The following is a 25,489-nucleotide window of genomic DNA, read 5'->3' on the forward strand; positions in this document are numbered from 1 at the left end:
TAAAACTGAGAAGATCGTGTCCGTTGGAATAATTACCATACTCAAATCATTTATTCGTCAATAGTATGTATGTACACATTGCGGCATAAAATTTATCCGCTCGTGCATGACATATAATGGATATAATTTATACCTAATCTGCAAGTCAAATATAATACAGCTGTGTGAATTTCTATTACACACATTCATTCATTCTCCGCCGCCAAAGTATATCGTCCGAGATTTTACCAGCTCGCGTTAATTTCTGTATACCTTTGATATTACATACACCAACAAATGTTGCAGGCGCATTGCACGCGGAATAGGTGATCCATTTAACGATCAGTGTAAGCAGAAGCTTTTACCGTTGACGTAACATCGTTACTGTTACGAGGGTAATTGACAGATTACCAGCCCATATAACAAGCCCCGACAATAGGGCCTATTGTGATCACGCCTTATTCTATGGTGCAGATATATATTCGGCCTTGCCACCATCAACATTGACTGACCTAATTTTTTTCAACCAGACCCGGAGATACGTATAAGCAGACTACGAAATTATTTGGACCGTTGAGTGCATAAACGATATTAGTTCAAGCAACTGATGATGAACGACTTGTATATCCCAAAATCTATGCAAATTATAAGTACACAACTGCTATATAGGAACACGTGTGTTTGTATTTTGAAATATGTCGTTAAAAGTATATTTAGTATACGCCTCCGAAATGTGTTGAATATTTACTGGTGCATTCCGTCATTTACAAGAATAAAGGCTTTTTTAAAGATATTTTTCTTTTTACAATCGAGGCGTGTAAAACACGGTGTACACGTGTGGACATTAATTCAGCGACGGCTAGTTTCTCGGCCGAATCGATTACGTTGGTAACGCAGTGAAGTATGCGGTGCTACTGTTGGCCGGCCGGTAAGGTCTGAATCTGCGTTACCAAGGTAATCGATTCGGCCGAAAAACTGTATCCGTCTCTGGATTAATGTCCGTAAGTGTACGTAACGATATAAGTAGGAAAATTACTTTTGGAACTTGTCATCGACGGTAATACGAAGCGTCGAGGCGGAAATGTTTCAGAAACGATACGAGAAACGATACGAGAATTAGAACCAATCTAATCGCCGTATTTGAACTAAGTCGTTTAAAGGCGGCGCGCTGTAACAACATTGCAAATTGACGATACGTGGCTACTTGGTACGATTGCTATGCCGTCGAAACGATCCGCGACGAAACATTATTCGCATGCTTAATGAGGTGAGTAAGCAGGATCCCGGCGGACGGCAAACGTCGTAACGCGAAATCGACGACGCCACAAAATAACAAATAATACGAATAATACATATATTTGGCACTTCCGGTATGCTGTGTAAAGAATTATTTTGGAAAGTTGATAAAATCTGATTTCTCTTGTTCTTCAACAGGGACGACGAATCGTCGCTGCAGTGAGGGGAAAAACGTGAATTCCATCGACATGGATAGCTGGTTAAATATGCCGTATATACTATACGGTATACAAGATGATGGGATGTGATAATAAGAAAAAATAAATTACGCAACGATCGTATAATAATATGATAAAGTATGTGAGAATTTAAGGATCACAGCGAAACGTGATTGAGCAAACTAAAACTACGCGATGGCATCGCGCACATGTAACTATGTGAATAAATTAGAATTTCAACGTGATTAAGATTTCAATGACGGTGATAAACTAAACAAATCACGTGTGCTCGAGGCATGTTCGTGCGAGACTCGCGAGATGTTTGATATCTCCATGTTATACCAACCTTGGAGAAGATTCACGAATATAACTGGTTTTTTGTAGTCTAGACGACGTTTCGAACGGCCTTCTCAAGGAAGTCAGCGTTGAAGTACGAAAATTAGCGTCAAAATATTCACGACTTGTCACTCTCGGTATTACCTATATACGCATGAGTGTAATATTCAGCATAAGTTGGCACGATTGCTTTTCTCTCTTCATTTGCCAAGCTGCAGCAAATTCTCGCTGTGCAAAATAATAACAATTGACGATATTTACTCCAATCAAAGTCGCATCTTTAGAATCCGCTCTGTTTTCAATCCGAACAGCTACCGCCGTCCGCGTCGCACAAATGGATTAAGGCTTCTATGCACGTATGGATTAAAATAATATGCGCACCGATCGTGTCTTGGTAAAAGAATATAAATTTAGATTATGTCCTCTTGATAGATTGTAAAGATATTACAATTCAGAGACGCGAGTCATATCACTTTGTCTATTGTCAGGCGGTGGATTGAAAAATCCTTTTTACACTACCCGAGTATCCTATAGATAGATGATGATTACGTATCATTTATTTCCCTCAAGGTCACGCGTCAGTATTATATTACCTGTACGCTTATTGAGCCGATAACAATGCTTTCGGACAAACGTGTATTTATTCCATTTCACTGCAGCGTTGCGGTTATCGTCGATTATTATTAAGACGTTGTCCTACATATACGAATGTAATTGCAGTATATACCTATAGTACAATCGACAGGTGTACTCTGACCTAATTTTTTCCTGCTATAAATCATGAAGATTCGTTGAAATTTTTCTGTTTTATTGCCCTCAACATTTATATACGACGTTCGCAGTGGAGGAAGCGTGATTCACGTGCCGTAAAAATGTTTGCCCTTCATCGTAGATGTAATTGGCACAATATGCGACAAATTTGTGGAGAAATAAAAAATTATAAACGAACGAGTACTACGATAAAGGAATATAGCGTATAATCAGACGGAGCAGGGGTACGGGTAAAATAATTGATGTTATCTGCCGTATCGAATTGATGTACCATTTATAAGCTGCGTTTTAATTTACAATAACGATATTTACCGTAAACAAAGTGTATAAAAGTATAAAAAATAAATAGCGACGAAAGTCGCTCCGCATCTTAGGTTTAACACTTGTTACATCGGAGTATCGTTTGAGAAAATACGTTACGATTCACACATAAATTATTAGCTACCTAATACGATTAGACTTATCATCATTATTATTATGATTATTATCATCGCCCTTGTGGTAATTATTATTAGTACTATTACATGAAGAATCGAAAAATGGTTACGAACGATTAATTGAGAACGAATATTTACGCACGCGTTTTAATCGCTATTCAAGCAAACTAATATATATATATATACACAGATATATACGGACATTATATCCATTCATTGGAGTAACTGTATCACAAATTAGTTTAGCATAATTATGATGCGAACAGAAACATGATTGTGTTGTTTTACATTACACTCTCTATGCACGAAACAACGTTCTCTTAATAATTTGGATAAGTTGCAGAATTGGAATTTTTTTTTTCAAGTTCCTTTAAACTATCTTTGTTATATCGGCGCAAATATTACCACAATTATTATATATACTTTCAATGACTAGTTGAGATCAAATCGCGACATGCTTTACAAGGCTGCTCAACGATTATAATATATTACATCACAAACGATAAATGTGTTTACCTAAAATTACAAATTAAATTGTTATGGCAACAGTTCGTTGTTATTACCGTACAATCAAAGTTCAACATTATTTTTTGGCATCTCTCACATCATTCATGAGGGAGCGAAAAAATAAAATTAAAGTCAAAATCTAAATAAATAACACGAAATTCTGAGTCTCAATTCTCGCACAATGAGTCCAATATTTTTTAGAACCCTTCGAGACTTCTAAAATGATATCCGTAACATAATCTATGTATAACGTATAAATGCGCCGAAACCGTCCGTGAGTAAAATTTTTTGCAAAAGATCACTGTTTTTGTCATCCGCTTATCGATATCTGACAGATCGTGAAATGAGATATCAATCCATGACTTCGTAACGATTTTTAACTTGCGGAGGCAAAAAAGATTTAGCTCGAAGGGAAAGCAACAAAAATTTTTTTGAAAATATTTTCCCATCGTAAAGACTTTCTAATAATGTTTTTCTTTTTTTTTTTGTTCAAAGTATGTCACAGATAAATAGTTTAAATCTTATAACAAACATCAACGATGCGATGGAATGATAAAACTGTGCCCTCGATATTTAAAGAACGGATTAATCAATTCATCAGATATTTGTGAAAATATGTAGGTACGCAATGCGAATGGAGAATAAGTTTCTTCCCTCTTATAACCCAAAGATAGAAATCAATCACTTCGCATCACATTATACAGCTCTGTTCAATCTCGTTCGAGCCCGTTTTATATGCATAGATATGCCAATCTATATGCATACGTACGTTACGGTATTCAACGACGCCCTTGCCAACGTTTTCCGACGTGCGCGACGACGTCGAAGGTTGGTTGTTTTGGAAAAAGAGAAATAGAAAAGAAAAAATCATTATGCTCTGATAAAGGTCTGTTCGATTTTCCCGTGATCACACAATTGTTTATTGCAGCAATACGTATAACAGTTATTCACCCCTACGAAAATCATCTCCGTTCACACGTTGGCTTTTATGGCAGTATATAAGTTTCACGGCAGACATTAGGAAGGTTATAAAAAGGGTGCGTTCAGCGTGTTTCATATATGTGCGTGTGCGTGTGTGTATATACGTATGTATACGACGGTTATAGTACACGAACAACGTCCGATGTCCTCGATTAATTAAACTGAATTGATATATAGGAATTGATTTAACGACACTTTGCTCGCAAAGTATTATACCTATACCTGACAATAAAATCCAGAATTGTATTATACCTTCGTCAACTTTAGGATATCAATATACTGTACAATCAAGTATTATATTACTTTTCGTAAATCACTATATATGTTTATAAACCTATCTATCTATAATATATGTATATATACACATCGACCTATCCTACGATTGGATCCAGAAATTTCATCACTGCATATGTACAGGTACAATTAGTTTCTTCGATAACACAACCACTGCAGGCGTTATACCCAGCTTGGTCCGAATTTGCTCAACATACACTTCTTCATTGATTGAATATCTCAATGATCACGATCTTCGTCATCCGTTTTCCTCTCGCTACGAACTGCATCTAATTAACTCGACCGCTGCAACATCTCGACACGAGTGCAGGTACCTCCGCGTCTTCATCATCTCGCGTTCCGTCAAGAACGAGTAGAAGACCTGAATATTTCCGAAGGATCCTCGCGGGCAAACACGACAAAGTTCCCGATCGCCCATCCGCAGGGTGCAGGATATGTTCAAACACCGGTCAAGGTCAGTCTCAGTAATCGCCTCGTCATAGGCGACGAGATTATCCTCGACGAGTCACTAGGTGTCCGTCTGCCTCGGCGGAGCTCCGTGAACCTGCGGCACCGCGATCACGAATATGTCCAATTTCTCGCCCGAGGTCTTGTCCGTGATATCGCCGTAATATATCGAGTCGTACGGCGGCGGTGCGAAGAGGTGATAAGGCGGGGGCGGCGCGTCTTGGACCCCGAAGGACGTGCTGTCCGGTTCACCGGGTTGAGTGTACGTGATGCCCATCGGGCGGGCCCCGCGGCGACAACACCATTCCGAACAGCTAACGACGAGGAAGAACGCCACGAGACCTCCGAAGGATCCGATGTACCAGACGATCGACCAGGGATCCAGAGGACTGTTGGTTGTTGCCTGGACGCTCTCTGAAATTATCGAAATAACGATCGTTTAAATACTTTACTTTACTAGAGTTCGCTGTCCTCAGCCACGTCCGATTTTTTTTTCCCCAAAATCAACAAGCCCCCATCTCAAAATGTGCTCTCTGAATATGAATCAGTTCTACGTATACCCACTGGAGAAAATCAGTGTACGTCGAGTTATTTTCTTGATGCGCCCCATAGAGACCCCTAAGTATAGGCAAATCAAGGTATCAGTCCACTCTGGCAACTCCGTTGCTCTTTTGTTTTCAATCTCGGTGAAATACTCGGAGCTACTCGGAGTTGCCTTGTACCCTGGTTTGCCTAAAATTAGGGGTCCCCATTGGGAACATGACGGAACTGGGAATCAGTGAATTTTTACTGATTCAAGTTTAGAGAATGGTTCAACAAGATCGTGTGATGTTGTCGAACTGAATTCAGAGATGGGGTTTTGTTGATCTCAGCCGTCGATTCGTTTGCGTATAGACTTGCTGCCTGCGCAATGAGGATTTCCGCAAGGACTAAACCTGCGAAAGTGTGATATCTAGACTGATAAGTGCCGCGCGTGTGCGGCACAGTCACCTCGGCATTGTATATTTTCTTTTATATCGCGCGACGTTGACACAAATGAAACCGCAAGTTTATTATTTGCACTTTTGCAGCATGGCGAACAAAAGTAGGTGTCGGTGTGCGTTACAATGTTCCTGGCAAATACGTGTGTCACGATGTTTACTCGAGTGTAAATCCCTCCCTCCGAAAAGCTCATAGGCCGGTTAACAACACTACTGTGGAACTTGGAATAAGATATATAGGTATGTACAGTGTTTTCTCAGAATTTAAGATTGCGGATTCTCGCGCGCTCGCGCAGGGTTTTTCCCAGTCCTTCTACTTTTATTTTCTTGTTTTGTTTTTTGTTTTTTTTGTTTCGTGATTCAGCGCTATAAATTTTATCCTGCACTACATAATGAAAATTATATCTGCACTAAATTTAACAAAAATTAGGATTGTAAGGAAATGTACTATACTTTTCATCGATTTTCAAAGGCCTCTGCAATTACGTATCATATGCTTTTTCTTCCATTACTTTCATTGATCTAATCTGTAGCTCAATATAATTGTCTATGTGAAAAGCGTGTCGAATGACGTCACAATAATTTACATAAATGAAAAATTTTCTATGATAAAATATAAATAAGCTACGAGAACGACTGACCCTGAATAACGCGTAGGTATTATACGCTACTCGTTTCAAGTACACGCGAGTACATGAGAGCATATTTGCGTCAGCATAGATCTTGATTCGACGAGTAAAAAACTTCCTTGAAGTATACTACGTCTAGAAGAAAAGAAATTTTTATAACCGAACTCAACTACTGATTGTGAGAATCGATTGAATACAGCGTCCTTCTGCAGTTATAAATGTTGAAAGTTTCTGCAGAAATTGCGCAACTCTGCGAGAGACAATGTCTTAAGAACCGCTGAACCGATCAATGAACGAGACTGCAGACAATAAAATTTGTAGACCAGTAGATTATCACTGCACAGTTACCCATCGTGAGTGGATGCCGGATGCGGGGATCTAATAACCCGTTTCCGGTGAGCAATGGATATCTAGTGAGTCGAAATGTCTATTTCCTCTGAACCACGATGGCCGCAGCAGCAAATGGTCATACCAACTGACGCACGTCGGTCCAAAGGGAGTGGAAACTTCTACGTAGTAGCTGAATGAAAAGTTGTTATGCAGTTTCTCGGCATAACAGAGGATGACGAAACAGTGGAAATTGATTCGAGAAAGTTAATTCTCAATGATGAAAAATGGCTAACTTGGCTGTAATTGTGATCGATTCATTGTGCAAGCTGACAGCCTGCACCGATCAGAGAACGATCCTTGAGAATATTGAGAGCCCTCGTTTTTGTTATTCAGAGTTAGCGTTCGTGCCGAATCGTGCAGTCTGGAGGTGCGGAGATAGGACCAATTCAGAGCAGGCTTTCAATGCTTAGCAGGCACGTGATTCAGAGTATTTCGATCGAAACATCTCTATCCTGCAGAATAACGCCATATTCGAATTAAAAATGACAAAACGTACCAGTTGTGTTATTCGTCGACGCATCTTTGACATCGTCGGTTTCAGATTCGAACTCTATAACGTAAACGGAGCCTCCACGTTGCTCGACGGTTCGCCCGTTGATTGCGTTTTTCAGAATTGAGTCTTCGTCGTCGCCGTCGTCGTTGTCATCGTCGTCGTCACCTTCGTCGTCGTCGAGACGCTGGAGAATCTCCGCTCGCCGGTTGGTCTCAGTGACGTCATAAGCCGCCAATCCCCGTGCGTAAGCTGGACATACAGAAACGGGTTTTTATCAATAACATATTTATGTCGTACATGCATGCCTCACACACACTCACACATACGTCGAAAGAACCAAGAACCGCGGGAATAACCTATCAAGGACGTTGCTGTGACCTGTTCAACGATTGGACAGTCGGCCCCACCTCGTTAATGGAAATTATATACATTCATCCTACTCCATGATGGACATTCCAAAGTCTTGACTGCCGAAGCAATTTAACTATTACGTATTATCGACTCGATTCCCAGGCGCACCTTCATTCTCCCCCTTTTTCTTTACTTTTCGTAAAAGGGAAAACATCAGGTGATTGCAAAAAACCTGTCAACTCCGCAGCATAGTTGTTTCGTACCGTATTTTCAACTCTACACATCAACTCGACGTAATCTAACGAAAGCCTAAGAACTAAGAAATTGCGAGATTTTTGCCATGCTTCGGTATTTCTTTCAACCAATCAGCTGATCGTTCCGTTCGCCGCCATATTGCGAAGCATCTGTTGACATAGGCTGGACCCGCCGGATCTGAATAAAGATTACAATGAATTTGATTGCAACTGCGAGTGACGCACACTGCGGTTCAAGGTGAAGACTTACAGAGGATAACTGCAACGCATGGATGACGTTTTTTCAACGCTCCATGTGTGAAAACACGATTGTCCCGAGGAAATAATGGAGAAGCGTACGAGCCCCTTGTTCGACGGAACCCGAAGGTCGCTGCGTAACAGAGAAAGGCAGAAACTCGGCGGAGGGCGCGGGACCATTTGCTTTCTCTGTTCCAACGTGACCCATTCGACTGACTGCGCAGAGCGTGCATAATTATGTTCCTATAAACGCGGTTCGTTCAATGCCAGACGCCTTTAAGGGACCCTGATAGCCCCGAGGCTCTCGGGTTATACGATTTGTACGCTACCAGCTCACGTGTTTCTATGCACGTAGCCTTCGTGCGGAGTCAACGTGATTACAGCTCCATGTGCCGATTCGAATAACCAGTTCTGGACGTGGGCTGGACCACATGACATGACGATATTACGAATGCCGTGCAGTCACTCACGCAGAGTAAATTAGTACAACTCTGTTTCGCCTATCTCGATCGGACACGGGAGATGTCTGATTTTTGATCATTGGTTTGCAATCTTCAACGAGAGTTCCGCCTTCTGTAGTTTTTTGTTTTTTGTAGTTGGCGCGGCGGTCGTCAGGTGGCGCGGCCGCTGTTGCACTCTCGCGATAGAAGTAACTTTTAAATTTAGCATATCGTATTCATAGATCGATCGGCACACCTACGTATGTATGCCCTATGCCTGTTGAAAATAGGAAGAGAGTCTCCCTGAAGGAAAAGATAAAATGGACCGTTAATATCGGCTGACAATTTGTCCGAGGAATGTCATAATTTAATATTCTCCGTTTTAAGTCAGCATCGAGTTTACGACTATGAAGAACTTATCTCGTTAGTTTTATCATTCGCACTGCATCATAACACCTTGTATAAAGATTCGTTGAATAATTCAATTTCCATGATAATTGCAATTTCATCAGCTAAGGCACGTTTCGGTCTGTTGACTCAACACCGTTCCATTGACAAGAAATTTTTCCCTCAAAATGCATTGTGTGTTATACACGTAATGATGACGCAAATTCGATAAACTGTAAAAATATTTCACAGAAATTGCAAGTAACTTATCAGGCTCGTAACTCATAATTCGCCGTTGTCGTGATTATGATGCGTGGATACGTTTAGATGCGCTAATACAATGTGCATACAAAACACTTATAACATACATTATTTCTGCACACAATATAAACGGGGGTGTTGTATGCAGTACATATTATGCCTCTCGTCGACTTGACGGCAGACCGGTCCGCTATACACCTGCGGAATCTATTTCTGGAGGCATTGCGAATTCAACGTTATACTTGCGGAATACTAATTAAAATGCTTTACTTCTTTCTCCATCTTATCGTTTCTTGCAGCCTTTTTTTCACTTGGCTAACCAGTTTCAACCACGCACCCTTTACCCGTGCATAGAGAGACTTCGAGCCATTGCGATCAACGGTATTACACAGTCGGCGTTACCTTAATTATACATAATAACAATAATATCGAAGTGGAATATAGTATACAGTATCTTTTCGACGACAGCGCTTTACTCAATGATTTATCATTAGATTCTGATTAATTCAATCTGCGTGTCTGTTTCTTCGAATCCTACATCATGCTTTAAATCCTTTTTTTTTACTATCGACAAAAGACACGAATCCCCACGTTTTACATTATACACCTATACCTACCGGCGGAAGTCTGGATGAACCGATATTTTGGCACTAAAGATGTATCTATTCACATATACATGTGTCTGGAAACTGTGTACATGCATATGTATAATTGTATGTATTTACATACGTTATACGTAGGCACAAGGTGTAATATGCCAGAAAACGTCGTGCTACTCAACCGTGAAAAAGCTAAGAGAGAGACGACAAGTGTACGAGATCTTTCTTTTTAATAGCTACTAATTAAATCACCCGAAGACTATAGGATAAACAAGTGACGTAACAACTAGCGTTCAATTACCTGGAAGCCATACGACTATTATAGCAATCTATACTTGGTTATTTTTCTCATTATAATTTTTATCTTTTTACCATCTTCTTTTTTCTATCGTTATTAATTTTCTATACGGTTTTTGCCTGATTCCACCTCTTCATCTTATGCTTTTTCTATTAGTTTCTTCTACTATTCTTCCTTACCAAGTTGTGCCACTTTGGAGCATAACACGCGTGACGCAATCACTTATACGTATGTTATGCATGTACTCATAATACGTTGCCTGTAATACGGTATATGTGCATAAATTATTATATTATACACGCGTGAGTGAATACAGCAAGGTGAGCACCATGTATACCTGATATATAGAAAACTCAGGGAAAACTAACACTTAATTCTTTCCATAAAGTTTTCACACAATATATGGGCGACTTGTTTTCGTCGCGAAAAATAAAGGGAAAATAGAGTTTCAATGGAAAATCGTATATACATGCGCATACTAATCTACATATAAATAATACGCATAAAGTATGTGCATTTACATCACGTATATTATAGCTCCATGTACAAAAAATTTCAACTTTGATTCCGTACCTTCGTATAATAATTATACTTTACAGGTACAAATTAGCATAACGCAAAAAAAAAAAAAAAAAAAAAAATTCACAGTTAACAGCGACTGAAAATCAATAGATATAATCCCACACACGCAATCTGTGTAGTATAATTAAAATCTTTACAATAAAACCATTCAATTATTCGCTAGCGATGTACTTGTGCAGAGATGACTTTTGTCGCCATTAAAATAGGTGTAATTAAGTTGAAAAAAATTAACAGTATTAGACAAGGAAAAACGTATGTATTTCTACCCAATTTGGCAGCAGTTACACGTGAGAAATTAAACGTCCCATATACTGTTATAATACATAACAATATCGTCGGATTAACAAGCTTCGATGAAAGTTTACAACGCAGCAAAGGTCATGGCAGGAGAGCTGTGTTTGCCGCGTGAGATCGCATGCTCACGTAGTATTACACATCGTATATATGTGCCGAAATGTTAATCTTTTAATTTTCTCGACAGATATTATATAAATTATAATGAATATTTCATTTTGTACGTTGTACATACATTCCGGATGTATGTGTCTTATCACAGATTGGACAAATTAAATAAATCTTATAAATCCTTGTAAACAAATTACATTTTTTTTTTTTTTTTCATTCATAGTCTCATGCCTTTCTCTTCCATAATCTACGTGTATGTTATACATTGTACTGTAATATTTCTTAACGCCTTAACCTTCCGTCTAACTATTCTATCCGAAAAAAAATGCGAGTTCGATTCTATACGAATTATTTGACAATGATGACTGGCGATGTAGACGACGTGAGAGATCGGAAGTCAGTGTCACACAATTCGTATAGAATTGAACTCGCATTTTGTTTCGGACCGAAAACAAGTTAGCCGAAAAGTTAATGCATTTATGCATTTTACTGACAGATGGAGTGGATAACTACATAGATAGATATAGATGCGTACAACACCTGATTGCGAGTAGCGTAATGGAATACTGTTAGAAAAAGAAGAAGAGAATCGTGTAGCTCCCGAGTAAACGCTCAGATATCAACTTCCAGTGCCACAAGTATTATCGAACAAAGGCAAACACGCTCAACGCTAGTAGGGGTATCGCGTACATTTGAAATTCAACCCGTACTTCTGTACTTACTTATATTTACAGACACACATACACACACACACACACACACACACACACACACACACACAGAGAAATAGCAAGAGTGTAATTTAATTACCTGGTAACGGTGCTGTGAGAAAAGCTTCGCTCCGTCCATTCGCGGGTAAAATAACAAACGCCAGGAAACATAAGAAGAAACACTTGACAGAGAAAACCATGATTTCCTTTCACTGTCTCTAAAACTGTTCCGAAACGAACAAACGGTCACGATTTAATAACAAAAAAAAACAATAACAATCCGTTCCGAATCAGACGAGCGTCTTGTCCTATAAACGGTACAATATAATAAGAGGTCTACAGAAAAGCACCATGCACCACGTTCAGGGTGTCCTTATACACTGTACGATGCGATCAGTTGCACAAATATTTGCGTGAAAATTTATCGTTTCCTTAATAATCGACGCGACACTGCGTGCAACGACGAAATCGACTTGTTTAATGCTATGCTGTTTTGAAAGCTCGGCGGGAACGGAGCCCGTTCAGCTTGAAGGCCGACAACTGCCTACTGCCGACTATGCGGTACGCGAGTTCGTAAGTAACTGATGCTGACGGCGTGGTCTTCCGCGTTGTAATATAGAGAGAACGGGTGGAGAGATAAGAACCGCTCCCTCGTTCCCTTTTCTCCTCCTCCCCCCCCCCTCCCTCCCATCGGTCGCTTACCACTCGACAATTGTTCCTCACGTTCTTCTCCTCCGCGCTGTGTGTGTGCGTGAGAGAGAGAGATAGAGTCATTTATTCGATCCTGGAGTAAAGCTCCCTAAGGACCGTACAGACAAAAATACGAAACAGAGAATTAATTTTTAGCAAATTCATGAATACAAAAGATGAAATGATATAAATAATAACGAGAAATCAAATAAAATAACAATGAGACAAATGAGAGAGAGAGAGAGAGAGTATATAATTACGTATCCTTAACAATAATTACGTTACTTGGATTATCCGCCCTTTTTCTGAACCTCATTTCTCAAAACTCTCGACAGCTGATACGCATCTCTTGAGATTTTTTTCTTCTCTTTCATTTTTATTTTACCGAGAAATTATTTTTTTTAAATAATAAGATTCGCATTTCCAATAAACTGGTTGAGAAATGTTTTTTTTTTTTTTCTTCTTTCTTTCTTTTTCTATGTTTACTTGCGGACATATCTAATTTACGAAAGTAGGCAACACGTCTTACGTAGACGTTTAAAATATAACGTTAAGTGATTGAGTGTATTGTTGGCAACGAATGTCTTGACTTTAGGACGCGCTTAGTTTTTTGTTTTTGGTGAGTTCATATTCAATAATGAAAAGAAAGTATGAACTCTGGCAAAAAGAAAAAAAAAAAAAGAAAGAAATTTTTATACAAAAGTAGGTGAGAAGTATACGCGAAATGAGGCGAGAAAATTCTGTAAATCGACTGTATAATATAAGAGCATATTCGGTACAATCATTCTTACTACGTATGGCTGATTAGAGAATTTGACAAAATCACGAACTACACAGGTAGGTACCTGGTTTTTCTTGGAATGATGAATTTTCATTATTACATATCATTAATCAATTCGACACGGTCAATGTCGAATTGAATAAATGCGATTGAAACGAAAATTGGAAATGATTGGTAAGGTTGCATCATTATCTAAGCTATTATTATTACGTACCTATAATAGATAAATGCGAGAGGAATATTACACGAATCAAATGACGTCGATGCAAATCTTTACCTGCCAGGCTTAAATATCGGTGGTTATGAATACCATCGTATAACTTCAACGAGAGATTGAAGAGGCGTAGTTTAATCGCCTTGATCAGGGAATATGCCATGATAATTAGAAATCGGGTATTAGGCGTAGTAACTGCGGGTGCACACAATTCGGGCCATGAATTTCATCAAAGGACTAATCGCAACTGGCCATTCGACATGTGCGTAATATCGGCGAGATTATATTTTAAGTATACTATGCGTAGGATTACGTGGGACGACAGTGTCCGGCTAGAGAAAATCTGCAGACATTTCGAACAATTGGGTACAAAAAATTATTTTCGCCAAAAATTTCTCATAAAAACTTGTAGATTTTTATGAAAATTTGTATTTTTTCAATAAGTAATCTACAAGCTGATACAATTTTCAAAGTAAATTAACAATTCTTTATAGGAAAAACTATGCATATAAGAAAGAATACGAAATGTTACGATTTCCGTAAAAATTCGTAGAAATTTTCACCAAGGGAGAAGAATCTTGACGTTTTCACTCATCTTTATACATATATATATATATATTTCTGACGATTTAAAAAATGTGGAGCGACCTCTTGAAAATTTTTTTTTTGAGCTGTCCTTTGAACTGGGCTCTTAAAACATCAAAAACTAACATTTTGTCACACGAGACTCTAAAAAAAAAAAATAGTCGTTTTTTTTTGCGCCACCCTAATATATTGTATATATATATATTATTATTGTCAAATCTCTGCCCGAGTTTTGATATCCTTGGACGGATTTGAGGGTAATCTCAATCATCATCACTATCAGATATTATGCTCGTGATATTCTTCGAGATTTGATACAGCAGCGGAAATTTAGACGCTATACACTCCCGATCAACAATCTTGCGATGGAGATAAACATATATTTATTTTATGACAGCTTATTGTTCTTGCCGATCAAACTTTTCGCGATCGATCAATCGGCTGGCGGTTTATTCACGATTACCGATCAGCACAAAACAAAAAAATTAGTTCTCGACCTTGCGTTGTTTTGTAGTAGTTTTATACATCTATGAATACGCCAAATATAACTTGAGAAGATATATGTAGGTATGCATAATAACTCTGGTAAAAAATGTCTATTCTAAAACCAGAATTTAATGGGAAACTTGAAATTTGGATAAATTTTTTTGAAACTTTTTTTTTTTTTTTTTTCAATTTTTCTTAAATTCATTTCAAGTTTTTAGAATTAGGTTTATACATTGATTTCCATCGGAAAATCGATGAAATTATTTTTATTTTTTTTACTCTGGTTACAAATTAAACCAGAAACACGTCTCTTCTGTATATATAATGTAAAAAAAAAAAAAAAAAAAATCTCTGAATGGATGATGAATGAGAAAATTTCAGATGCACCTTCCTAATTTCGAGCGAATCAAACGTTTGCCTGGCCGATCCGAGATCCTGGCGTGATACAAAGATCATAATATCCTTGTTTAGAGGTGAAAGGCGTGCAGTAATAATCTTGATCGACAAAACTGATCGATACACATACGTGATACATATGCCAGAGTGACTTCCGCTTCCGGCGATGAGGGTTAAAGCAGCTACATAATACACATCGGTAAGGCAATAAGCGCATGTATTATGGAAAACAACCAGCAGCCTTCAAGCCGAGCTACGCTAATTCGTTTACCTACAAAGGGAGGCGTTGTGTGTACAGTGATAATTCAGACACATCCTGCATGCTTTCGTTGAGTAATAATCGTCGTTTTCATAAATTGTGAAAAGGAGATAAAGGCAACCAACGTCTGATCATTACCAGTTTTTACTTGGTTGAAGAATTTTTAAGCGATTGTTCAAACTCTGAAACAGTACCCTCGATTTTTTCAGATTTTTTGTTTAACTGGTTAAATATTTTTAAATTTCTAGAGTGATTTTAAAAAGAACCTTTTTTCCTAATTATCCAGAAATTTTCAAGAACTGTATTTATCTCTCAAACATTTCAAGACGAGACCCATGATGGGCCGAATGTTTTTCAATTTTTTTTTTTTTCAAGCACTTCTAATTTTTTTAATCGACTAAAGCATTGTTTAAATGATCTTAAAATTCCCAAAAAATTTCGGGACCGGTTTCACTATGAAGTGGATAAAAAAAAGTTGAATGTGCCAAAAATAGACAAAAAACGCTGTACAATGGAACTAGTCTAGAAATATTCTAAGTGAAAAATAGAAGTTTCAAGAAATTTTAGAAAATTTTTTTCAAAAGCTCTTGAAATATTTGTAATTAATTGAGCAGTTGAATAAAAAATCTGAATAATTTCGGATTACCTTTTTAGAGTTAGAACAATTGCAGAATTTTTTTTAAACAGAATTAAAAATGGCGAGGGCAGATACCCATCGCGTTCGCATGGAATTTCCCGTATGTATGTTTTCATATAAGAATTTTGTTCCTCGTCACGTTGATTGGAGTGCCCCGCAGCCGTCGTCGTTTTCCGATAATGACGATGCCCTAGACTTGGGTATTATAAGGCAGACCTGTCGACTCTAATAACCTCTGAGCGTCGGATGGTCAGTCGATAAAATGTGTTGTTTATTAATAAATAAATACATGATCCATACATGTTAAAGCTTGTATCTATACCTAGCAATATACAATTACAACTGACAACGAAATGTTTTTCCGTACGACAATGTTAAAGGGGGGATATGATACGTGTTATGAATCGTTTAAATTGACCGGATAACGATCGCTATAATTCAGATGGCGAGAAATTTTTTGCAACTAATTTATCAGCGGTATAATTATATTCACAGTGTTTTATATGTATATAATATACGACGTACAAGTTTTACACAAGGTTTCAATCATACTTTACGCTGACCTTAAAGACAATTCATCGATATGTTAAAACGTTCTTATTTCAAACGATAAATCAGACTGCTAAGATATGCAAGTATTTTTAATTATCAAATATTCGCAGGATCGATGACAAGGAGGTTTAAACTAAGATTGGGCAGCGCTTCGTCACCGCGTTACGTTAGACGAGCAATGACGTCACATCAAAAATGAAACCGTTCGCCGAAGTGAATGAAGTATATTTCATACATCAGAATATTTCATCATTACTGCAGGGTATGCGCTAAGTATACTCTTAGATACGGGTTAAGTGATTTATTGCGAATCGATAAATCCAGCTTCTACCTTTCGAATCCAAGTTAGGCCTCAAGTGGCACTTGATAGATAAAATACTTGTAACAATAGCTATATATAGGTATATTGAGGATGCATGGGGCGCTTGAATCGAAGACGTCAAGAACGATCGAGTTTCAAGAAATTTTTATTTCTACTTTTATAATGTCTTATACTTTTAGAATTATTTTTAGAATGCCACCACGTTTCTTTTGAAAATACGCTCGTATATAAATAAACAGAAATTTCACATTCCATTCCAATGCAACCGACGATTTTCAGTTTTTACAGCTGATTAAATTTTTTTTTAAATACACAAGAGAACAGAGGTTTTCAGTTTATCTTTGAGGAATAGATAATAAATTTTGTGCTTCAAGGATATTCGATTTTTTGTATTTCATACGACTGGCTCCTTTTACCGACGCAACGAATCTTATGATTTATTACAACGATTTTCCTCGTACGCTGTACAGTTTATTCGGTTATGCATCGCAGTCTCTTTGTCGACTAATTTTCGATTGTTTCTAATTTTAACCTGACAATGAGTCAGTCTGCAATAAAGAAATTCCGAACAAAACTCGCGTACGAAAGACTGAACGACCATATAATTTCGCCTTCAAGAATTACCATTGTAAGACAAAACGTGGCATTATTTTTCACCGAGTACAGAATATGCGAAGGTAGATCGATTAGTATAAACGTCAATTTGTTCAAGTAATAGATAATGTTCATTATCGAGGAATGAATGAAAAATATTATAGAGACTTCAATACTCCTTGTACAATAATTGTTATGGAAGAGGATCTCCTTTGAGTGCGTCACATCGCCTGTTTTCAATATAAATTACTTACAAACGAGTTTCCTAAGTGGTTTGTAATAACATCGTTATTTTATCTTATTTCATTTTTATTTTCACTTATTTTTTTCTTTCTTTCTTTTTTCTATCACTACAAAATCAGCCGCCGATATAAAATCTTTAAGAATTTCAACACCGTTCATGAATAACGCTGATAACGATTTTACAGTTCAAATACATAGTCGAAAAGGTATTGCAACGTATATTCATAGCCGCAGGCTTTCGATCGCGAGAACCGGAGCTTACGCACGAAATTTATTTCAAAAACTTAACTTTCTCAGCTAAAAAATATGACCGATTAGCACGGCTTCGGATTACGAGGCGGCGTGCCCGATTCGTGATAGCGTGACGTCAGCGATGTACGATTCGATCTCCACCGCCTGATGACCTGCCGTATCTTAAGTGCAGTGAACGAATTACTCCCGAGGCAATTACGTGCGGTTACTAATCGTCAGAAAATGACCATGCATCGTGTGTCTCAGCCGAGATTGAGCGACGCTTTTGGACGTCAAACTTTGGAATCATTGAACCATTTCATCCGAAATCAGACAAGGAATCGCTAGAAGTAGCTAGAAATTGCTCGTATCGCATGATTTCTCAAAATTTATAAGAAATCATGGAAAATCAGCAAAAAAATCACGTGATTTCGGTAATCACTGAGAATCACTCATCCACTTTCCAAGGAAATCAGCATTTGTATGCATTTATCCAAAGTCTGTGCACGTATAGATTAGGGTAATTTTTTTTTCGACTATGTTGTTTTTCGAAAAAACAAGACAAAATTTTCCATATAAAATACGCGTAAAGCAAAAATTTTTTTTTTTTTTAAATTCTATAATTTAGTGTCATTTTATGCTATAACATTGTTCTTGGTCGCAATTTACGCAGAGTTGAACGATCTTCAAAAGTGTTTAAAACTGTGTAACTCCAACTTACACTGGTGAGATGGTACGAGTCACTAAAGCTGATTGGTACCCAAAATTTTCGGTTTTTCGCTGTTATTTCCGAAACAATCAACTTGACCGAAAAAGTGTATAAAAAAATGTTGTTGGAAATTTAATTTCCTACTAAAAAGGTCCGTTAGACCTAAATGCTAGATGCAAAATTTTTTTTGATTTATTGAATGAAACAGTAGATTTGACATCAGTAAAAATCATACGAAATCGCAGGTAATCTCATTGATTCGAAAATCACGAAAATCGCAGTCGAAATCACAAGAAATCGATTGCTTGTGGAAACGATGGCTTGTGTCACTGATTAGACTGACTACTTTCATACTCTTCCAAGTTTCAACCCCCACCTGTATAACCTAGATTTGAATACTACGAATCTCGACGTTTGATATCAAACGATATTCACTTTCGACATCCTAATCCGTTATCTCCAGTAATCTTGATTCCGAGAATCTTTCGCAGACGAAGATTGCAAAATATCGGTTACGATAGAGTCGAAGATTGCAAGGTGCCTCAGTGATCCGACCTATCGCGACGAATGTGTGATATCGACGGTAAAACGATAAACGTCTGCCAATTTTCAAAGTGATAAAAATAGAATCCGCTTATCTTCACCGCGTAATCCGAACCGTAGTAGCTGGCCCGTCATTCATGAATTACGCCCAATACGGAACTGAAATGTGCCCACCACGTGTACCTACCGGTGTACAATGCCCACTTTCAATGGTCAGAGAAAGCTGCCAACAACCTGCCTGAACAAAGAGACTAATGTCTGATGTACAGAAATGCTATTGAGAATTTCACTTTGCAATGCGTCATCTGGTGGAAAAATATCAAACTAATACAATCGGATCAACAGTTGACAGTCGACCGCGGTTTTTCGCGCGTGGATGATGGAAAAGGTACATCATTGATTACATTTCGATAATTTATATTACAGGAGTAATTTGAAACCCAAAGAATTACAATTTGTCCATATTAAAATCAAAAACTTAGGTTATGTGGCGATAAAATGGCGCCGATAACCAGACTCTGACGTCATGAGGAGATTTTCCAATAGTAAATTTCCGTTGGTCTTTCAGCAGGGAAATTCACCTCCGAAACACGAAGTTGTACCGCTTCAGCTCGTCCTATACCGAAATACTAATTATCTACGGAATCCCGAATCGGCAGAGGGCGTCAAGCTGTGCCAAGGCTGAGGGCAATCTCCGTAGTCATCTTACCCTTCCACGTATGTAGTATAGCTTTTTTTATCGGCAGCTGTGACCGTCTGGAGATTGTCTGCGTCACATCTGATCTTTGGAACAGGGTCACGTACGCTTGAATCTCTTACCAGGAAACGCGTCACTGGGTTACCTAGGCCAACGTACAAGGTACCTTGACTCTGACCAATCGTTTCTCGCAGTATAAAGTAACATTGCGCAATAAGCAGATCTCCTCGCAGGATCCGTAGAGGTGAGATGAACGCGAATATAACGTCTTGAGCATCCCCTGGTGGAAATAATTTCGACACCTAACTACGAATTTGAGGTTATCGTACTGTTTCGTGGATTATCATCGTTTTTTATAGATAATTGTTGAATGACTCGCATTTACGCGATCGTTTTTCTTGTATCAAATGTTGAAATGGATATAATTTGTTGTACAATATCGTTAAAATCCTGGTTTGGAAAAATAACTTTTTTCACCAGATTCGCCTGTTGAGACAAGGTGAGTTCAAATATATACGACGGATTCTCTAATTCCGTTTAGATCATAGTCAAAAATGAGAAGATCAGTCTTCGAATGTAGCCACAAATTCTGCTAGATACTTAAGTTGTTAAGAGAGATGCGATATATAACGGTGGTTCGAAATTCGTGGAGCTTATAAGAAATTGTATTTTTCAACGAAATTCTAAGAATACTATTCGAACAAAAATTCACGTTTCCTGTTTGCGAAATAGTAATTATCTTTCATAAAAAATTTGAGTTTTTATAATTTTTTGTAGAAAGTGGTAGTTTTTTTTTTTTACAAAAATCCCCAAGTTTCTACGAAAAAAAAAAATCTACTTTGTCTCTGTCGGAAATGTTAATAATTTTTTTTACAGAAAATTATACATTTGCACAACTTTTCGCAGAAGATTGTAATTTTCTATGCAAAAAATACTACGATTTTCGACAATCTTCCAAGTTTCTGGACAATTTCCTACGATTTTTAGCGTCTACTGTACTTTATTGTAAGTTGGCGTAGAAATTATTTTCACTAAGAGATCGAGTCATAACTGTTCATCCTTTACGTTGATTCATTCCTCATTGTCGATACGGATGTATAAGGTGTACGTGGTATGGTAATGACACCTGCACGATATAGTCAGACCCAACACCAATACGCTCGATGATGCGATCTCACAAGGATCTGAGAATCAAGTCGATCATTCGGTAATTCTGCAAAAGTTGATCATTAGGCGATTCGAGGAGCTGCGAAGACTGCTGAAATGACCATATCTGCAAAATTAGTGACCCAATCGATTTCCTCGTTTGGAATAACAATAATAATGATGATGATGATGATAATAATGATTAAAAAAAGGAACGATTATTATACTCTATCGAGAGTTTTGCGGTACTGACTTTTTGCCTCACGTCGCTCAACATCAACGTCGTTACAGTAATCGCGAACGATCAGTAATGGACCACGGCTCTTTGATGTCTCTTTGTGTTTTTCTTTTTCCTTTTTTTTAACGCCACACGGCTGACCGTGGCAATGGTCACGATTCGCAAACGTAGCCGCACCTGACTCACCACCACCTCGTGAAACGGTTACCATGCGAATTTCGCGGAGAGGAGAGGAGAAGAGAGAACGTGTTATATCTCACTATAACACGTATGTATACCGATCGGTAGCTCAGAATTGGCAGATTTATTTCTTTAATTAATACCCAGAACTATAAAGATTTCTTGGCATATCTGCAGAGCCGTTATCTTGTAAAACCTCGAGAAGCCTACTCTTGATGAGTTGAAGGAGAAAGAAAAAAAAAACATATACATATATATATCAGCGAAGGTAACAATACTGATTGTTATATAATAAGACTCGGTGCGATATCAGTTCATTGACGTAAGAGACCGAGGTTTTTTCCTTCTTATGTATACGGTGTACGTACGTGAATGTATGTATGTGTCATATGTGATAAACGATATTTGCACAGATTTTCACGTGGGTTAGAGAGATCGGTGCAGATGCGAGGATTTCAGAATAAGGATTACGAATTAATAACTAAGGTTTTATTCGTCAATCGAGACTCGAGGCGTGTTGGAAGTCTTTTTCTACCAACCGACGTAAGCAACTGGAATTAAATTTTTTCAAAAAAGAGAGAGAGAGAGAAAACCAGAAATTTTTTCACACAAGTGATAAGTCATATCGACTAATATTACACGTATAAAAAGTATAACGTCTTCGAAGGAATAAAGAGAGAGAGAGAATAATGTGATTTGCGTGTGTATAAAAAGATACGCGGAAGAATATTTTTTATTCATAAGTCTTATTGTTTAAAAGTTGAGTACTGTTTGACGTTTTCTACGCATGTAGGTATAATTACTGTTTATGCGCCGTTTGCAAATTGTCACAGCGTTTATTTCCTGGTTACTGGCATCTAAGGCTTTGCTAATTCTCAGATCAGGTGTAGGTATTTGCAAGGTTGGCGTAATTCCAGTAGTGCGTGCTTACAATTATCCAGAAACGCGGAGAGATCTCCTGGGAAATATTTGTATATTCTGCAAGCTCCAGAGAATGCAGATCGATCTGTTCAGTGCAAACCGAAGAAAAAAAATGGTCATTAATGATTGGAAGAACTCCTTCAAGGCGCATTACGTGAAAAAAGAAATAGAAAAAGTTTCGAGCTTTTCTTCCTTCGTCATATGTGACGTTCGAATTTTGATGTTAACTTTATCTTAGTCTTTTTTTTTCGCTTACCGAGGCAACCTGGCTTCCAGTTAATTATTATATTACCAGAATCATCAGTTTTCTTTTTTTTTTTTTTTTTGTTTGAAAATTTATTGTCAATGTCATTCCCATACTTAAGTTTGAATCTATCCGACTTGCATGAAACGATCATCTGCATCAACGAGGGAAGTATTTTGTTTTGTTATTCGTTTACTCTCGTTGTTGTTCCACGCAAGTTGAACGAGAACAGACATAACATATCTATATTCGAACAGTACAACCAGCAGGTAGATACTATTTGTTTAATATAGCGATCGCGTAAAATCAATATTTACAACAAAAAAAAAAAAAGGCAGTAACATAAACAATAATACAGCTTGTATATGCATATTGCAAGTTGTGCGTCATAACGACTAAAATTATTATCGATGTATAATTATTCATCGTATATATTTTATCTGAATTTCATCATACGGATAATTAATTGCAGAAGTTCGAAAATCACTCGCATCGTCCGCCATCAAAAGCCAAAGGTAATAATCAACTTGTTCGCGCTTCCAACAAGTTACGCGAACTTTACTTTTTTTTCATTGTAAAAGTCATTCGATATTCTTCACGTGCGTTGCAGGTATAAACGTTCCTGTATCAGGCTGAATTTGTATAAATACAACTGATCAACCGCGGCTAATACGTGTCTTCAGATTGAAACAAGACTATTTTTCGATTAAGTCAGCGAAATTTTACAAGATTGACTGATCGCAGATTTCATACCATTATCAGAGCTGTAGTAAAAACTCGAGGCTTCGTAAAAATAGTATTAATAATAATTACCAATGCGGATTGTCATTGAGAGACGCAAACTGTCAATATCAAAACACAAAGTAGAATAATAATAATAATAATAATAATAATGTGAAATTTTCCCAGAAGTAGAAAATAATTAAAGGCGTAATATTTAATTAAATTTATTTATTATATTAAAATTAATAATTAAAAAATTATAGATACCAGATGAAATCATCGAAAATTATATTTAAAATCATCGAAATTCACGAAAGCAAAAATTCGTGAAATTTAGGTAAGAAAAAATCCAGCTTTAGGATACTTTTTACTTCACAAATGTGTGCAAGTTGAGATTTACATTGAAAAATAAGACGCGCAGTAGTTATTCGAGTCCTGCGTACATCGCGCGAACTTCGTCCCTGAACCTGTTTCCAAGTTTCTTGACACGGCTGCTATGATTATATTATAGGTATACCGTGTACTTCGCAGGGAAATACGCACATGGCATATCGAGCGTGGCGCATTTTACGCGCCAACAGCGAGTGAAAGGATTGATTCTAAAACAGCGATGATTCTTGCAAATTATTCGATCCGTTATACAGTCATAAAAATCCCGGTTATCTTTACTCACAGTTACTTATAGAACCGTGGGAATAGTTCCCGGACAACTATGGTCGATCAACAACACGATTTTATGTTAATTCTGATGTTTTCGAGAAGTCTGTATTATACCGTCTTCTGCCATCTTAAAAAAAAAAAAACATTCTATTACTACTTCCACGAATCTGAATATTATATTTATAAAATTCTGCAAACTAAGTTATAATGTCACACAGAAGCGAGAAATTGGCCTCCAACGCTTCAACGTCTTGCATCAGCGATCATAGAATCCTGAGAACATAGTATAGGTATGTATGTAATACACCGGAGTAGGTCCCAACAGAAGTTAGCACTTAGTGACACTATCACGTCTCGCATTAGCGTTGCGCTCATTTAATTATAACAGCGTAAAAATTCTTCACGTGGTTCAGAGCTGATATTCTACAGGTATACGAATATACATACATCTATAGCTGTATAAACCGTTTAAACTTGCTTGAAAAATTTACAACTTTCAGATGACGATCGCTACTTTGCGTCTATGTGTACACTTGGGGACAGTGATTCTGAGGCGGCTAATTTTTTGGTAAGTCGGTTACGTTGGCAATGGAGAATCAGCCCGCAGCGCCACCGCCTGCCCCCCACAAATCAGACTCAATTTTCTTTTTGAATTTTGAATTTTTAGGTTATGTTATGTTTACGAAGATTAAGCCTGTTTCACGACTGTTCAGCGGTGGCGCTGCGGACTGATTCTTCATTGCCAACATAACCGAGTTGACAAAGAAATTATCCGCCTCAGAATCACTGTCCCAAAGTGCATGCATACAATAAAGAGGGCGGCTAGTCGCGACGCTTCGATCAGTCGGGTTGAAAAAGGAAATATAAAGTTCTAAATACTTGTATCGCTCGAGAGATTAGTCAAGAGTCTACTTCAACGAGCTATATTAGTCTTGGTGTACATAAAAGCTTGTCTGGCGTGACAGCTGAGGACGATAAGGGAATCAGCAAATTCAGCAATTATTATTATCAATTTTTCGCGTACTGCAAATATAAAATTATCACGCTTAATCGTTGTGTGGAAGGACTTTGCGCTGAAAATATATTATTATATCCGACAGAATGACAATCTGTGATCAATCAATCTAACAATGCTATTGAAATTGAATATAATCCAATTGATAAACGATAACGTGATTTTTTTTTTTGCTGGCGATTGAAATTCTCTGATTCGAAA

General features: G+C 37.6%; 1 protein-coding gene across 1 annotated transcript; it reads right to left on the reverse strand.

Annotated features, from left to right (window-relative positions):
* Nucleotides 1-3,972: 3,972 nt before the first annotated feature.
* LOC124411721 lies at nt 3,973-12,820 on the reverse strand. The gene is made up of 3 exons (XM_046891037.1): nt 12,323-12,820; nt 7,702-7,947; nt 3,973-5,620 (listed from the first exon to the last, which is right to left on the reverse strand). Exons 1-3 carry the CDS (start codon nt 12,420-12,422, stop codon nt 5,268-5,270), a joined length of 699 nt encoding a protein of 232 aa, XP_046746993.1. The 5' UTR covers nt 12,423-12,820; the 3' UTR covers nt 3,973-5,267.
* Between the last annotated feature and the right edge of the window lie 12,669 nt (nt 12,821-25,489).

The sequence above is a fragment of the Diprion similis genome, chromosome 10 (genome assembly GCF_021155765.1).
Source record: "Diprion similis isolate iyDipSimi1 chromosome 10, iyDipSimi1.1, whole genome shotgun sequence".
NCBI classification, from domain to species: Eukaryota; Metazoa; Arthropoda; class Insecta; order Hymenoptera; family Diprionidae; genus Diprion; species Diprion similis.

Bases quoted from the DNA above. Each gene is read 5' to 3' on its own strand.
- LOC124411721 (XM_046891037.1), bottom strand. From the start codon at position 12,422: ATGGTTTTCTCTGTCAAGTGTTTCTTCTTATGTTTCCTGGCGTTTGTT. The intron at 7,948-12,322 runs GTAATTAAATTA...CTGTATGTCCAG, and splicing joins TCTCACAGCACCGTTACCAG to CTTACGCACGGGGATTGGCG. The intron at 5,621-7,701 runs GTACGTTTTGTC...CGATAATTTCAG, and splicing joins GTCGACGAATAACACAACTG to AGAGCGTCCAGGCAACAACC.